A 16218-nucleotide genomic window follows, 5' to 3' on the forward strand; every position below is an offset into this window, starting at 1 on the left:
TAATTTATTCCGCGATTCAAGATGGCACTTTCAAAAAGGGAATGGGACGCAACGAACGGGGAGCAGTTCACACAAGCACATTTTATTCCCGTTACGGGTATACACGTATTTACAGCCAACACAATGAATCATGCACGTATGTACAGTCACAGCAAGCAATAAAAGGAATACTACCGAATAAAGGCAATGTTTTATTACATGCACTGCCACTTAAGCAGTTTTAATTATTCGGACGGCGCCACACCATGCAGACAAAAGCAAGGAATTGGCCACCCCCAAAGACAAGGGTGGCAGACAGGGTCCGTGGACCGTTCGTGGCGTGGAACCCGGGTGATCGGCCAGGCCCACGAGACCAAAGGGTCTTACCCGCGCCCTCGTGGTGCGACGGTGGGCAGGTCGCGACGTCTGCTCCCCACGGCAGCTAGCGTGGCCGCGCCTGACTCCGGGCCTTGCGACGATGGGCGGTAAGCTCTCTCCGGAACTCCTCGCCAGACGCGCAGGTTCGCACCACACAGCCGGCAGAGCTGCGCCTCCCGTCTGCATCCCCGATGCGTCGCCCGGACTCGCCACCGGCTCGCGCCTTCACCAACAGGTCGATCAACAGGATCACCGGGAGACAGGGGTGAGCATGAACCAAGAAGAGGAGGAAGCTCCGCGTGCGGTCCGCCCTTTATAGCGCGGGGCTCCGCCCTTCGCCCCACCCCGTTTTCGGCTCCGCCTCCCTTCGAGAAGCTTCCCAAAAAGGGGCGTTCCCTCACTCCGACCGCCTCACGCCATGCATCCACCAATCGGCAGCGAGCTGCCCTGCCCCCTTCTCTTCACACCAGTCGCGGGGAAAATAGGCGAGAAAACCTGCGCGTCCTCGCAGTTCCTTCCTTGGCGCCTTTGTTTGCCGTTTGGATGCGGACGTAGTGGCGAAGATGGTGGTGGTTGTTGTGTGGTTCAAAATAACGAGAGAAAAAGAAAAACGGCTATCTCAAAGAGTCGCAGCCTGGTGAAAATGAAGAATACCCTTTTACAACGGTGGGGACCTATCTGCACATAAACTTAGCGTCATAACTGATCTGAGGACCTTTATGGTGTATTGCAAATTTCCACAGCCGTAACAATATATAATGTTACGGCTGTAGAAATTCGCAATACACCATAAAGGGTCCTCAGGTGAGATATATCGATAAGTTTATGTGTAGTTAGCTCACACCCGTTGTTTGGAGGGAATATGTGTGATTCATCCGGGCTGCGACGCTTTGAGTTTGCCATTTTTCTTTCTATATCGTTATTTTGGACCATTAAGCCGCCAATAACTCAAACACCACCACCTTCGCCTCTTTACCTCCACAACTCCATCCCGCAAACATCGCTTCACCGCCATTCCCAAACGACGCCTGCAAACAACCAAACCACCACAGCAAACCCCCCACCACCTTCGCCTTTCTCCTTCCACAACCATCAACCACACCACCAGTCAACACCGAACGTCATGCTGTCCAGGGCCCGTTCGGTGATTCTTGCCGAACGCAGCAAGCTACGAGTGCACATGGATCCTTTTAGGAGAGGAAAACGGATCAGTAACGTTTCACGCCCCTTTTCTTCCATCCAATGACTGAGCATCGGGTGGCATGGCCCCGCCTCCGAACCCGCTGTGAATGCGTTCCTTTTTGGAGAGGAAAACGGATCAGGAGAGGCTCGCCCCTTTTTCTCCGTCCAATGGGCGAGCGTCGCGCGGTGTGGCCCCGCCTCCAAGCACGTTTTGATCCGCGAATCTGCATACAAGCTCCTCCCCCGGTCTATAAAGACTCGAGAACAACGCAGCTCGTGTGTGGAGAAAGTGGTGCAGAAAAGGGTGCAGAAAGTGGTGCTAGTCGGTGTGCAGAAATGGGTGCAGAAAGTGGCGCTGGTCGGAAGTCGTGGAGTCTGAGGCGTGTGTTTGCGGGGATCGGACGGCGAAGGAGACTGAGCTCGGAGTGGAGGTCGAGGGACGAGTCGCGGAGTGGAGCAGGGATGCAGAAGAGGGCTCAGGGGCGAGAGTTCGCCGGAGTCGGTGCGGTCCCGGGACCCCGCTAGCGGGACGGAGCGTCCGCCATTCCCTTCTCCTGACCCCGAGCATCAACAATTCCTCCCCCCCCCCCATCAGTGCTGAGATAGCGCCGGTAACCCTGTCCGTTCCCCAACCCAAGCGTGGTGCCTGCGCGACGCACGCCTGGAGGAGCTCACCGGCCATACCAGGGGCATGGAGTCAAGCGCGTTACGCGGACATTGCGGCTAGCCCGCCATCGTGCCACGAGGGCGCGGGTTTGACCCCTTTGGTCTCGTGGACCTGGCCGATCACCCAGGTCCCACGTTCATTTGGTCCACGGACCTGTCTGCCTCCTTGCCTATGAGGGTGGCTTTCGTTTTCTTTGCTTTTTGTGTAAATGTATGTGTGGCGCCAGTCTTGTAAGTAAACCTGTATAAGTGTGCTGAAAATAATTGCCTTTTTTATTCGGTAGTAACTCTGCGTATTGTTCTTGCTTTGACTGTTATATGTGCATTACTGTATGGCTGTGAATACGTGTGTGTGTGTGTGTGTATGTGTGTGTGTGTGTGTGTGTGTGTGTGTGTGTGTGTGTGTGTGTGTGTGTGTGTGTGTGTGTGTGTGTGTGTGTGTGTGTGTGTGTGTGTGTGTACTAAAGTGCTTGCTTGTTGAACTGTTTCCCGTTTCGTTGCGTCCTTTCCTTTGGTTGAAAGGTCTATCTTGCATCACGTAAGGGATTGGTAGTGGGTGTGGACACCCAATTAATAATCTGAACCGTCGAGGTCGACGATAACTCCGCTCGGTTATCCCTGCAGCACGGAACAAGCCGCTTCAGTGGTTCGTGTCTGGAGTCGACCTGCGGCGTGGTACAACTCCTCTGTACGCTACCTGCGCGGGTACTTCGGTATATTGACATTTGGCGATTCACCCTATTTCGCGCGGGTAGAATGCGGACTGGGTTGTGGTGAGGTTAAACCCCCACCCGTGACTGGCTCCTGGTGGTAGTTCCAAGAGGGTCATGACTGAATTGTCCGTTCCGGTGGGCGACGCGTTGCGATTTGAGTTACGTGGCCGATCGCACGCCGGGCGGGCAAAATTCGTAATAATATAAACTCTGGTGCGTGTTGATGTTGACTTCAAAAATCTTTTGTCATAATACAAATTAGAATGGCATTCGGTAGACCGCCAAGCTGATTAATTTATGCTTTGTATCCCACTGATAGGCCGGATGTGGATTCAGACCCGAACTAAAATTTAATCGGCTTATTCTTGTCACCCAACCAACTCTCCCACCAAGTTTCATCCGAATCCGTACACAACTTTTTTGAGCTATCGTGTTATGTATCATATTAGCCCATTCACTCGATGGTGAAAAATCACTTTAAAAATTCTCGAATCCGGATTCGGATAATCACCAAAATTGAACACATCTTTCCTTGGTTTATACTCATCCTGCCCACCAAGTTTTGTTTGAATCTGTCCTCAACTTTTTGAGATATCGTGCTATCTTGTATAATTTTAGCCCTTATCACGCATGGTGAAGAATCACTTAAAATATTTTCGAATCTTTACCAAAATCGAATCATATCTTCCTTGTTACATACGCAACCTACGCACCAAGTTTCATCTGAATCTGTCCACAACTTTTGAGATGTTTTGCTGTATTTCGTTTTAGCCCAATCACTCGGTGAAAAATCACTTTATTCTCGGATGCACAGATTCAGATCTTCACTAAAAACGAATCATTTTGTCGTCGTCACATACCCAAACTCTCCACCTAATTTCGTCCAAATCCGTCTACAACTTTTTGAGATTTTGTTCACAAACACACACACACTGGTGAAAAGATAATTAATCTCCACCTTTGGTGGCGGAGATAAATATGGGGCTGACAAGACAGCATAAGGCCTCTGCCTTGGAAGTATGCACACTCACCTCTGAGCCTCCTTGCCTCGGTTTGAATGTCCACCCAGATATAAACCCTCATCTTGGTGTTTCGTATGCACAGAAATCCTTGGATGTATCTGCTGTCCATTGCAAGGATGTTGAGCTGTAGGACCCTTCTTCTATCATTAGTTGGTGGACGTTAAAGATCCTATGGTATATTTGTGAAAAGGAGTCAAGTTGTCACCAGCACCCTGAACAATTAGACTCCTGCATGAGAGCATGAGAGTGTGACACTCCCCCTGCCCCCCTTTTTTTTCCAGGATTATAACCCTTCGGTATGAACGATGCATGCTTGTGTGTTACAAAATGTCTTAACATTGCGAAATGGTTTGAATTCTGTTCCAGTCAAATAGAGGAGCAGGGTTTAAAACAACCTCTTTAATATCAGGAAAATATCATTACTTTGATTTTATTTTTCTTATTAAAACATGGCTTGTACCCATTCTCTATTTATTATTCGTACGTCCTACACCCTTCTCCCTACACTCTCCAACTCTCACCAAGCTTCTAAATACTCAGATGGGAACACGAAACTAAATACTCAGCCGACTCAGTGTTTTGGAGTTGTTGCAATAACTTGTATATTTATTTATTTTTGCAATTTGGATCAACCCCCTCCCCCCACCCCCTTTAATTTTTTTTTAAGTGATTCTTCACCGTTTAGAGATGGGGTCAAAAAACGATATCTAGCATGATATTTCAAAAAGTTGTGGATGAGTTTTATGACAAAACTTGGTGGATGAGTTGGGTCTGTGACAAGAATGGGCCAGTTATGTTTGATAAGTTCCGAATGCAGATCTGGCCCTATCAGTTGGATACAAAATGTAAACTGTCAGCCTGGCTGAGGTGTGCGCTCTATTGAGTGCCGTTCTCGTTTTAATTTTGCAATCGTGCCTCTTCAGGTGAATATGAAAATGTCTGTCGTGCATACTCTTTGAACTTGCTGGTTGGACAATGTCATTTTAATCTCCCGTTTGAATATGGGTCAATCAATTAAAATTGAGTATTTATTATAATTATTATTATTATTATTTTGATGTTAAGACATTGATCGATTTTGATGGACAAACTGGAATACATTGGTTACAGGCAATTAGTGATTGGGATTTCAACACGTGTGACCATGTCGCATGCATCCTTTTTTGTAACCAAGATGGCATTCACAGCAACAGAGACACTAATGCTTTGACAAGAAAAATGGCTTCTTTAAAAGGGTTGTAGTTGTGCAAATTCCAAAACTGTTCAATTTGAAGGTGTCTCGTGGTTTCTGCTTTCTATTCCAGGTGTTCTTGCTTGCTAACGACTCTGGTATTTTTCTTGCAACCAGAGTACATAAAATTGCATTTATTTCAGTTCTGCTTTTATACTGTTCTAATTTCACCCTGTCCTTCCCCCAAAATAGTCCTGTTCTGCAAGCATTGTACATTGCAGCATGGAGTGGAACCGCTGGCCAGTGACGTATGCAGACCGTGGACGTCTTTCCACCACCTGCAGTGGAGCAGACCCCGCATTACATTTGGACCTGGCACTGGCACGTCGTGATCAAAAGATCTTGATGGTTCGCCTCCCAACCTCACCAGTGCTCCCGGAAACGTTCGCTATCCACCTCTGGAACAAGGCAAAAGCAGCTTCAGATTTTGATCCTACTGGAGATGTGCAAAGCAGAAAAGTGATGGAGGAGCACAATGTTGGAGCATTTGTGATGACAACAGAACCAAAGGCTTGTTCGGATGCTTTGGAACACTTTTCCAGAGATGAGGGCAGCAATGATTCTCTACGGTGCACTAGCACTGTAAGTAAAGGCAGTGCAGTGGGAGAAAAAGAGGAAATCAAACACTTGGTGGAAAATGGAGCAAGTGTTCACGGAGACTGCAACGGTGGGTTGTGTGAACTCCGTCAAGCCACCGCAGAGATGACGCAGAGTCTTTCAGCGGCACTTGCTGCAGTGCGCCTGAATCAGGTTGGACTGGAGAATAAACGACCAGCGGCTCTCGGCCCAGCAAGGAAGGACCCCGAGCTGCAGCGATTCAGCACATGGGAGCACATTTTTAGTAAGGACCACACTGCCAAAACTCTCCAAAGCAAATCGCCAGATGAGTTGCGGTCGGCAGATGCAGGAATGGGGGGCATTCCAACAGATGGTGCCAAGCCATTTTGTATCCACAACGATGCTTCTGTGAATGGGCCAAGGCCAAAGGCGAAGGCAGAGGAAGATGGAGGCTTGCACACTGACGAACAAGTAGGACAAGGAGAAAGTGGCTTGGCGCCATGGCAGGTGGGTTTTTAACGTGACCACCGATGTTGCTTTGAAGAGGACTTGTGCCTATGCTTCACCTTCTTTCCCACAACAGTTAGCTTACCTCTCGGCATTTGGTTGAGAATATTCATTGGGATTTTGAACTGGTCGTTCTCCATGTGTACTGTTTTGTACTTCCAAAACATGGAGTTGGTTGACACTTCCTTCACTCCTAATGTGTCTGGTTAGCTACAGGAACTTTGCTTTAGTCAATGACATATTGCAACAAATGATGTAATTATAGATTGTCATTTCATTCATTCACTTATTAGAGGTTTTGCATGAAAGTTTTTCTTATCTTTCATGGAGCCAACTTATTTTGGGTGGTCAGAAAGTAGTGCTGCTCCCGAATTGACACCGTAAATAATTTTGGATTGGCCAGATTATTTGAAAATAAACTTTTTTTTAAATCGGTAAATTAGAAGCGTTTGAGTCTGGATTAGGGAGGCTGAGAGAGTAACTAAGATTAGTGTTAAGCCATACTGCTATTATTTTGTGGGATCATTAGCAAACCTTGTGACAGGGAAATGATGTGAGCTGATTTTGCATTTATTTACTTTTGGGTCATTTGATACAACACAGTAATTTGTTCAGTCTCAAATTACTTCTCAGTTTGTATGCTGAGCGACATTGTTGTGGAATTTGATCATCGTTGGTCAAGTGGTTCCAAAGATATGGCCTTTCAAAGCTGGCTGGGCACATTTTAACTCTGGCCCTCCACACTTACTTTTTCAAATTTTCACATCTCAAAATGTATTCGACTTGATGGCAAAATGAGACAATGTTCGGAAAGCTTCGAAGCTGTACTTTCACATTTGACCGATTTGTTTTTAATTTATCCCCCCTCCCCCAACACCTTTGAAGACTCTTTTTGTGGGGGGGGGGGGTGACGTACTTTCCCTAAAGGTTGACCTTTAACCTGGCTTCGTGCACATGTGGGTCTGATTTCGTATCAAGATATTTTCTGCCACAGAAGCTGCTTTAATTGTATATATCTTTTCCTGCTAAGTCGAAAATGAAAAATTTGGTAATTCTTGTTTTTGAACATTCCAGTTTAGTTTCCTATCGCTTCTGGCCTGAGCAGCTTGTTTTTGAATCCTGATCCAGCTATAAACTGTCATCCTGATGTTTCACAGGCAGGGTGATTCATCAATGTGTGTGCCGTCCCTCGGATGGACGTTAAACTGGGCGTGACGTCTGCCAGCATTAGTTGGTGGGCGTTAAACATCCCATGGTGTCCTTCGTGAAGAGTAGGTGAGCTATTTCCAGCACAGTGAACAAATTAAAAATTGTTGCCGTGGCGACCAGTTCAGGACTATAACCCCAGCCAACAAACTGCTTCGGCAGAATACTCTGCAGAGAGCATGGTACACGGTGATTCCTTTCATTTCCCTTTAAGTTTTATAATGGTCTCTTTGGCAACCACCTGAGAGTCGGATTGTGAGTTAGTGGTATTTTTGTTCTACATTCTATAATGCATTGGCATGAGAATAACAGCATTGAGAGATTACCTTGTGTAGAATGTTTTAAAGTAATGTAATTTATTTTTGTAAATTCCTTGCAAGACTAACCAGCCATTCACAGTTTGGCTGTGCATTGTTTGTGCAGGATGGTGTTTTGGACCGAATGTCTCATGAGCTGGACAGTGATCATTATAACCTGTACCTCAGCCAGCAGGGCAGTATGCTTATCCGCTTTGGGCAGATGCATGCGTGCACGCCGCGACACGAAGACTTTGTGTACGGTGGGTTGGAGTCGCAGGAGGTGCGAACTGTGTCCACATTCAAGGTTTGCTGTCTTCCTGTAGCAGGTTTTTTATTTTTATTTAATTTAATATAAAGTGTATATTAAACCCCCTCCTCTGTAAGTAACTAATTCCTCCTCCCCTGTCAATCGGGTTTCACAGACATGGTTTTTCAGTCAGCCAAAGTTCAATATGTTTCAAATATGAACAATGCCAGCGCTCAAAATCCGACGGTTACGGCTATTAAAGCAGCATAGCATTTCCTCCACCACTGAAGGTGGACAAAGGTTATGTTTTCACCCCTGTTTGTCTGTTTGTCTGTGAGCGGAATATCTCAAGAGTTATGGACAGATTCAGACAATTTTGTGGACAGGTTGGGTGTGTGACTAGATTTTGGTGAAGATCTGGACACTATGATTTAAGTGATTCTTCACCGTTGAGAGATGGGGCCAAAAACAAGACATAACACGATATCTCAAAAAGTTGTGGATGGATTCGGATGAAAGAACAAGCATGGTGTGACAAGAACAAGCTGATTAGATTTTGATTCATGTCTGGATCCAGATCCGGCCTATCAGTGGGATACAAAACGTAAACTGTACAGCCTGGTGGAGGTATGCACTCTACAGAGTCCCATTCTAGTTCAGATATTTATTACTGAGTTGCAATGAGGTTAAAAAAAAAACAATTACGAAGAATAAATTTTAATTGTCTGTTCTTCAGAAAGCCAATTTTATTATGATATTAGGGTAGCCAGTCAAATGGACTGGGTAACCGATTGTTTTTCTTCTGTTTATTTCTTATTCTTTTTCTGCCGGCAATTTGCGGGTTCTTTCGCTTTAAAAATCATTTTCTCAGGAACGCTAAGTCCGATCGACACGAAATTTTCACCATAGTATGTATCTTTTTGATAGCATATTTTTTTGATAATTATGACGTCATAGGTCACATGGTATGGGCGCCATCTTGAAAAAAATGAGAAACTTTGGACATCTGTATCTCTGAAATCGTGCAATGGAAAAATTTTTTGCTTCATACATTTTAATAAGCTTCCCATGGGGAACACGGGTGATTTTTCGTGACGTCATCGGTGAAGCGGTATGCCGGTGAAAATTCGTCAAGTAGAACACTGCATAGGAAAAATCTGAAATTTCTTGAGCGTCATCGACACAACAAATCACCGCAGAAAAAATTATTATGACATCATAGGTGACTTGGTTCGGCAGCCATTTGTTTTGAAAAAAATAATTAAAAACATCTTCTCCAGAACGGCTGAACAGATTGAGGCGAAACTTTACACACACACACATTCCCCATGACATCCTTTTACAAGTTTGTTAATTTCTTATTGATAGGTCACATGGTTTGGCAGCCATCTTGAATTTACCCTAAAACCTTGAAACATCTTCTTCTCCAGAACGGCAGGTCAGATCAAGGGGAAGCTTCACATACGTATTGCACACGAGTAGTGAATACAAGTTTGTTAATGAATAATTGATAGGTCACATGGTTTGGCAGCCATGTTGGATTTAAGAAAAATATTAAATGTTTTCTCTGGAACTGCTTAATCTATCGAAGCAAAAATTTGCAACTGCCATCTTCCATCATGTCTGCATACATGGTAAAAAATTATGACATCACAAGTCGCATGGTTTGGCAGCCATCTTGGATAGAAAAACGCACCTTATCCGATTAACACGAAACTTCAAACACGTGTTCCAGTACATGATTGGAAGCAGAATTTAAATTTATGATGTCATAGGTCACCTTGTCCGATCAACACGAAACTTAAGCATAATACACTTCCCCATTAGAGGGAGAATTTAAATATATGTTGTAATAGGTCACATGGTACGGCAGCCATATTGGATTGAAAATTAATAACTTTAAAAGTCTTCTTCTCTGAAACGGCTGAACAGATCGAGGCGAAACTCCACAAGTATGACCGCCTTTCTATGACAAACAAAAAGTTCTCCTTCCCCCCTTTTGATGTACGACACATTGTTTGGCAGCCATAGTGGATTGAAGGGAAAAATATTAATTAATGTTTACTCTGGAACTACTGCATCAATAAATGTGAAACTTCAGAGATGATAGAACAGTCATGTGGAATGAAGGGTTGAAATTTCAACTCGATCAGGCCCACGGTTTGGCAGCCATGTTGGATTGAAGGGGAAATATTAAGTAATATTTACTCTGGAACCGCTGTGTCCATAAATGTGAAACTTAACAATTATTATCAAGACGACATTTGAAACATAGTTTTAAAATTTCAACCCGATCGGCCACGCAGTTTGGCAGCCAGAATTATTTACTTATTTGAATCTGAGAAGTTTGAGATATTTTTTATTTCCAGAAGGCTCATTTGTCTGCACCTGAATGCTTTTGAGGGTACAGGAATAGCAATTCAATTGATACCGACAATGTCCCCAGGAAAAAGGGCTCACTGCATACGGAATAAGTAGATTGAACACTTTGTGTTACCCGGTTCGTAACTCGTCAGTCCCACGTTGTATCGAAGCAAAGCTGCATTTGTATCGATATTAAATGGTTTTCTATGGAACCACTGATCCTATCGAAGCAAAACTTGGCGACTATCATCTGCATTAAGTCTCACGTTGTATCAAAGGCGGACGTCTGGGTAACCGGTCATCACTGCCAGTAGTTATAAAGTGGCAGTTCCAGTTATTATTAGGATTATTATTATACATATTTTTTTTTGTATACCATGTCGAGGCTCGTATAAGAGCTAACATGCAGAACATACAACAAGAGGAGCAGGAGACGAGGGGCTGTTAGGAGGAGAGGGAAGGACACAACAGTGGGGAACAGAGATATGAGATGTGTGGAAGGGAGAGGGATGGGTTGGGGTACACAGGGTAAACAAGATGGACACTATCCGGACTTCCAGGAAGGAAAGCAGGGAATTTGAAGGAGGTGGGTTTGGGGAAGAAAAGATCGTGGTTTTGGATGGGGTAAGAGAAGAGATGGTGGTGAACAGCTGTTTTGAAGACCTGGAGGGAAGAGTGATATTGAAGAGAGTGTGGGAGTTTGTTCCAAAGGCAGGAAAAAAAGAGGAATGAAAGAATGAAGGTGAGCAGTGATTCTTGATTTTGGTAGTTTTACCAGAAAGGGGTTACTGGCAGACCTTGAGCGCCCTGCAGAAATATGGGGGGGGGGGACAACAACATATCACAGACAGAGCGAGGGGGGCAGGCCGGAAAGGAGACTGCAGAAGACAGAAAGACCACCAACCTGCCTGCGGTGAGAGAGTGAGAGACCCAAAGACTCAGCCTCATCACGGGAAATATTAATGAGCCTAAATGCTTTGGCTGCCTCAGCGTGAAGCTGAGAAAGGTCACAGGGGAGAGCAGTACTCCATCAGGCTGTGGACAAAAGCTTTGTATGTGGTCAGGAGCTCAGGTGTGCCAAGGAAGGACTTTGCATGACGTAGGATGCCCAGTCGGCGACTGTCTTTGGAGGCCAGCTTGGAAATGTGGCTTTCCCAGAAAAGATCATCGCAGAGAGTGAGACCCAAAAGCTTGAATGAAAGACTTCAAGTGGATTGTTGAGAAATCCACGTTGATTGTTGTTGAGATTGTTGAGAAATTGTTGATTCCACGTGTACAACACGTTTAACGTGTTGGACCAACTTGTGATTTTATCCAGATCTGCAGAGAGTGAAGAGGCTGCGGCTTGCCGATCTGAGGGATGACAAATGGTACGGCAGAGGATGGAGTCATCAGCAAAGAGATAAAGAGGATTTTCCAAAGAGTTGGAGAGATTATTGATGAAAACAGAAAAAGAACAGGGCCCAGAACGTTGCCTTGAACTCCAGCCTGGACAGGAAGAGGGGATGAGAAAACTCCATCAAGGGCCACACGTTGGCTGCGACAGGAGAGAAAGTCTGTGAGCCATGAGTGGAGATGGCATTGGATACCATCGTAAGAGTTTGGTGAGCAGGACAGGGTGCCAGACCGTATCGAAAGCACGTGATATGTCTTGGGAGATGGCTCTGATGTCATGTCTGGCATTGAGGATCCATCCATTATTGGGAGAGCAGAAGCAGCATATCCAGGGAAGAGTGAACTGGTCTGAATCCAAATTGATGATCAGAAATCAAGCCATTGGAGAAGAGGAAGGATTTAATGTCTGAAGCGATGATGGATTCCATAACCTTGCTGATGATAGAGAGAAGGCTGTTTGGTCTTTCGTTGCGGTGATCTGTTTTTGCATCTTTTATGCAGAGCGGCAATGATTGCTGATTTCCAAAGACCTTGAGCATTATTATTTTTGTTGTTTTGATGATGATGATTATTTTTTTGCACAATGTGACAACCAAAACCTCCTATTTTTTGTAATTCCTTTGTCGGTGTGTGTCTGTGCACTGATCGTTTGGCCTGCACGTGTCATCTTTATGAACACTTCCTTCTTATTGCATTGTTGCTTTTCATATGTTGTGGACTGCATTTGACCATGGCGGATTGGGACGGTGTATTAGGACGTGCTGTGTACCTGTCTCACTCAATCTGATGAAATGTGTTTTTGTTGACTGGGTTAAAAAAAAAAGAACAATTCTTCTGATAAAAGTTCTTGTTGGCCAAATGCTGTTCACATCCCTTCACAAAAAGGTATCACTTTTTTCCCCTCTTCACGTTCACCCAGGCACCGACGTCATTCCACAGAAAGCGTACATACTTGGGAGACTATGGCACAAGATTCAAAGTGCAAAAGGCCCAAGGGGTGGACACCAAAGACCTTAATGGCGCATATTGTGAGTCCGACAAAGCATCTGCTTTACTGCACTGCCTTGAGGCCGAGGCGAGAAGTGGTCACTCTGTGTCTGAACCAAGCTCTGTGGATGGTCATCTAATGCATGTTGGAACACAAACTTACCCAACCCTGTTTGGGCCTTGTGGGGTACTGGCTGTGGATGAATATGGCCAGGTAGAGATAAATGGAGACAACTTAGATGATTGGGTGAGTGGTATAATCTTTTTTTTAAATTCAATTATTTTATTTTATTTTATTTGTTTTTAAAAAATGTTCAGATGTCAATATTTTTCAATTATCTCAATTGTTTTCTCGTACTTTAATGGAGGGACGACTAATTCATACACCATGATTTTTGTAAACTGTGAAGTAGATAGTTTTGAAGAGCCCTTTCAGTCCTTGTTCATTATGACCTCACTTCCTTGATGTTGCCATCATGTGTTATACCTCTCTCTGCTCAGCCTCAGCTACTGGACCTCGTTCACAATTGCACACTGCAGCACCCTGGGCCTCTACCCTCTCTCTTCTCCTTTCGCTGCGCACATACCTTCCGCAGGGATGAGTACACCGAGCATTTTGCTGCCATACACGTACACGTGCAACCAGGCCTCCTTGGCTGGACTCAGCAGCGTTGTCCTCTCGCTTGCTACGGCTGTAACTTCACCCAGCAGCGCTTCTGTCCTGATACCCCTGTGAGTGGCTTCCCTTTTGTATCATGGTGACTATCAGCATCACGCAATGAGAAGGCAACAACGATGAGTTATAAATTGATGGTTGTACATGTACCGACTTGTTCCTGAACTGGAACCCATGTGATTCTGATTGAAATGCTGCTAACTCCATACACTGTAGTTTATTCTTTGATAGGTCGGTGTTTCCATTGGCCTCATGTCACACACACACTACAAATGTTGGTATTGGTCACTGAAGTTATTGGTGACCATTTATTGCATGAAGTGAATGCCATGAACACTCAAAAAAATGTTTTGGAAGAATAAAAGGCAATGTAATGTTTTCGTTGGCGATCTCGATTCTCTTAGATCTTGTTCTCCAAGAGAAATTGCTAAGGAATGTCCTAGCCTTGTGCTCTTCGTGTCTGAAAGAAAGAAGTTTTGGTGTCTCAAAAATAAGCTCATTGTATACCGATTCATGGATGACTTTGACTCCTTGCTGATATCCCATGTCTCCTCTCCTTTGTTGTTTCTTCTCCACCATTCAACAATATCTTGACAGAATCAGGAAATGGTCTACCTGGAATGTACTGATTCCTTCGCAATTCGTTCTTCAGCTTCTTGTCCCAGCCTTGACTCCAATCCTTACGCCATAGGACTGGATGATCTTCCATTTGAGGTTCAGCGCCGCGTAGCAGCATTCCTGGACCCGGGAAGCCTCGCACGCCTATCCCTGGTATCTCGAAACCTGCGTGCTGTGTGCGCCTCGCTCTTGCGCCTCTGCGGTATGGTGGAAATGTGCTGGGAACCCCGAGCTGGACAACAGGGAGGATGGAGGGAGGCCGGCCTGGTGAGTGCTTTGGATGTTCATTTTTTAAACCTTTATTACAATTGAAGGAGATTGGCACGATGTGGTGCAAAACAATGATTTCATTGTTTTATGATGAGATAATAAAGTTAAAAGCTTGAAATTAATTAAATGACAAAAATTGTGCATGACATTCTTTGATGAATGAAAAACACATACTATAGCCTTTATGTGAATTAAGGAGTTTATTAAACTTGTATTATATATCTGATTATCTTTACTTCGACCATTTGTGATTTGGTACTTTCATGTGCACAAAAAAAAACAAATGTAAAATCATTCCAAATGGGAAACTTGCCGTTTTTAAGGATGTTATAAAGGACCCGGATAGGCATGTAGAACTAATGTAACATGTTAGATAGGGTGATGTAATGGATTTATTTATACACCGTTAAACCGGGTGAAACCCGGAATTTATTTATACGCCTTTAAACCTTTTTTTTAACCTTCATTTACATTGAATTGTATACTTGAAAACTAGAACACAAATCTCCTCCATCATACTTCCAAGAACCATACTATGTATGTATAATAAAGAAGATGAGGATAAAAAATTGTTAATGGTGAAAAAATACACTGTTTTTAAAAAGAACCACAGTTTACATTTCTGGCATAGCCCTTTGTCGAAAAAACGAAGGAACCAAAATTTCTGCTGCAATATATAGTGAAGTATGTGAATAATAAATTGTTGGAATAAGGAAAAGTCCAGAATGTAACATTGATTCCTTGAGGGTGTGTAGTACCAAGCTGAAAGATGACTTTCTTCTCCAAGCGCTTTCAATCCAAATCACTGGAGCGAGCACACACACACACACACACACACACACACACACACACACACACACACACACACACACACACACACACACACACACACACACACACACACACACACACACACACACACACACACACACACACACACACACACACACACACACACACACCTCGGGTGCTGAAACATTTGGCTCGGCACCTGCTGGACAAATTTTTCAAAATCCTTGGATTTCAAATTCGTCAATTTCAGAAGTTGGGATGAAGGACAATCCTCCTTTCACGACTGCTCTGACGTCATCCGTGAGTTCATAATTACCACCAGATTGGAATCCTCCGTTGTTACATACCTGAGCTTGTGGTGAGATCTGAGGTCATGAAGTTTCTTCTTCTTGTTCAAAGTGAGCATGTGATAATATTGTCGTGGGCCTAGCCGGTGAAGGTTAATTCCCCTGACCCTGTTGTGGACGGGCGGTTAACACCGATCAAGCCGGATCGCCGAGCGGTTTTCCTTGGAGGCGAACACGTGGTCTTCGGAGATTATGGTGTGTGGGGGAGGGGAATTGCGGCACAGATGGAACAGATGGTTGCACAGAATAAGTGGTTTATACGAGAACCCACGACAGACAGACTGTAACCAGGAACCTAAAATAAACATGTAGATTTAAAGAAAATAGTTCAAATATTTGCAAGGGTCGTCATTCAAAATGTAATAATAAAATGTGAGGTAAATTAAAGTCTAAAGTCGAGGCACCTCTACACACGGAATACAGACAAGGGGAAAATGCAATAAAAGAAAATCCTCCCTTTATTCTGGCACTTAGCTTTGTCCAGATATAGTCTCTATTGAACTTTTGATCGAGCCTCTTCGTCCTGCGCGGGAAGACGTGCCCAAAATGGCGCCGAGCCGGTATTCAACACCAGGGCTCACCAACCACCGTGCGGCTTCTTCTCATGAATAAATTTGCCGAATGTTCCTTTCTTGCACGAATGTTCGCTCACAACGATCGTCCACCTTCCTCGACCACACGATGAGACGATCCTTGAGGCCCCGTGATCAGGCCATTGTGCAGGCGGACTGCGAGGGGTAGGTGCAGGCCAAGGTATGGGGGTACTGGCTGGGAGTGTGAC

General features: G+C 44.6%; 1 protein-coding gene across 4 annotated transcripts in view; it reads left to right on the plus strand.

Annotated features, from left to right (window-relative positions):
* The window catches only part of LOC147034247 (F-box only protein 40-like), a 50509-nt gene that overhangs the window by 21605 nt on the left and 12686 nt on the right, over positions 1 to 16218 (plus strand). For 3 of the 4 annotated variants that reach the window (XM_085879328.1, XM_085879319.1, XM_085879308.1), the window contains exons 4-8: positions 5364 to 6236; positions 7866 to 8045; positions 12667 to 12981; positions 13236 to 13466; positions 14008 to 14295. In XM_085879328.1, the coding sequence (XP_085735454.1) occupies positions 5364 to 6236; positions 7866 to 8045; positions 12667 to 12981; positions 13236 to 13466; positions 14008 to 14295 (1887 nt within the window). The remainder of the gene's footprint in view (positions 1 to 5363; positions 6237 to 7865; positions 8046 to 12666; positions 12982 to 13235; positions 13467 to 14007; positions 14296 to 16218) is intronic. The other variant, XM_085879334.1, reaches the window with a different exon arrangement.

The sequence above is a fragment of the Eptatretus burgeri genome, chromosome 1 (assembly GCF_056783735.1).
Source record: "Eptatretus burgeri isolate ZD-2024b chromosome 1, Ebu_testis_v1, whole genome shotgun sequence".
NCBI classification, from domain to species: domain Eukaryota; kingdom Metazoa; phylum Chordata; class Myxini; order Myxiniformes; family Myxinidae; genus Eptatretus; species Eptatretus burgeri.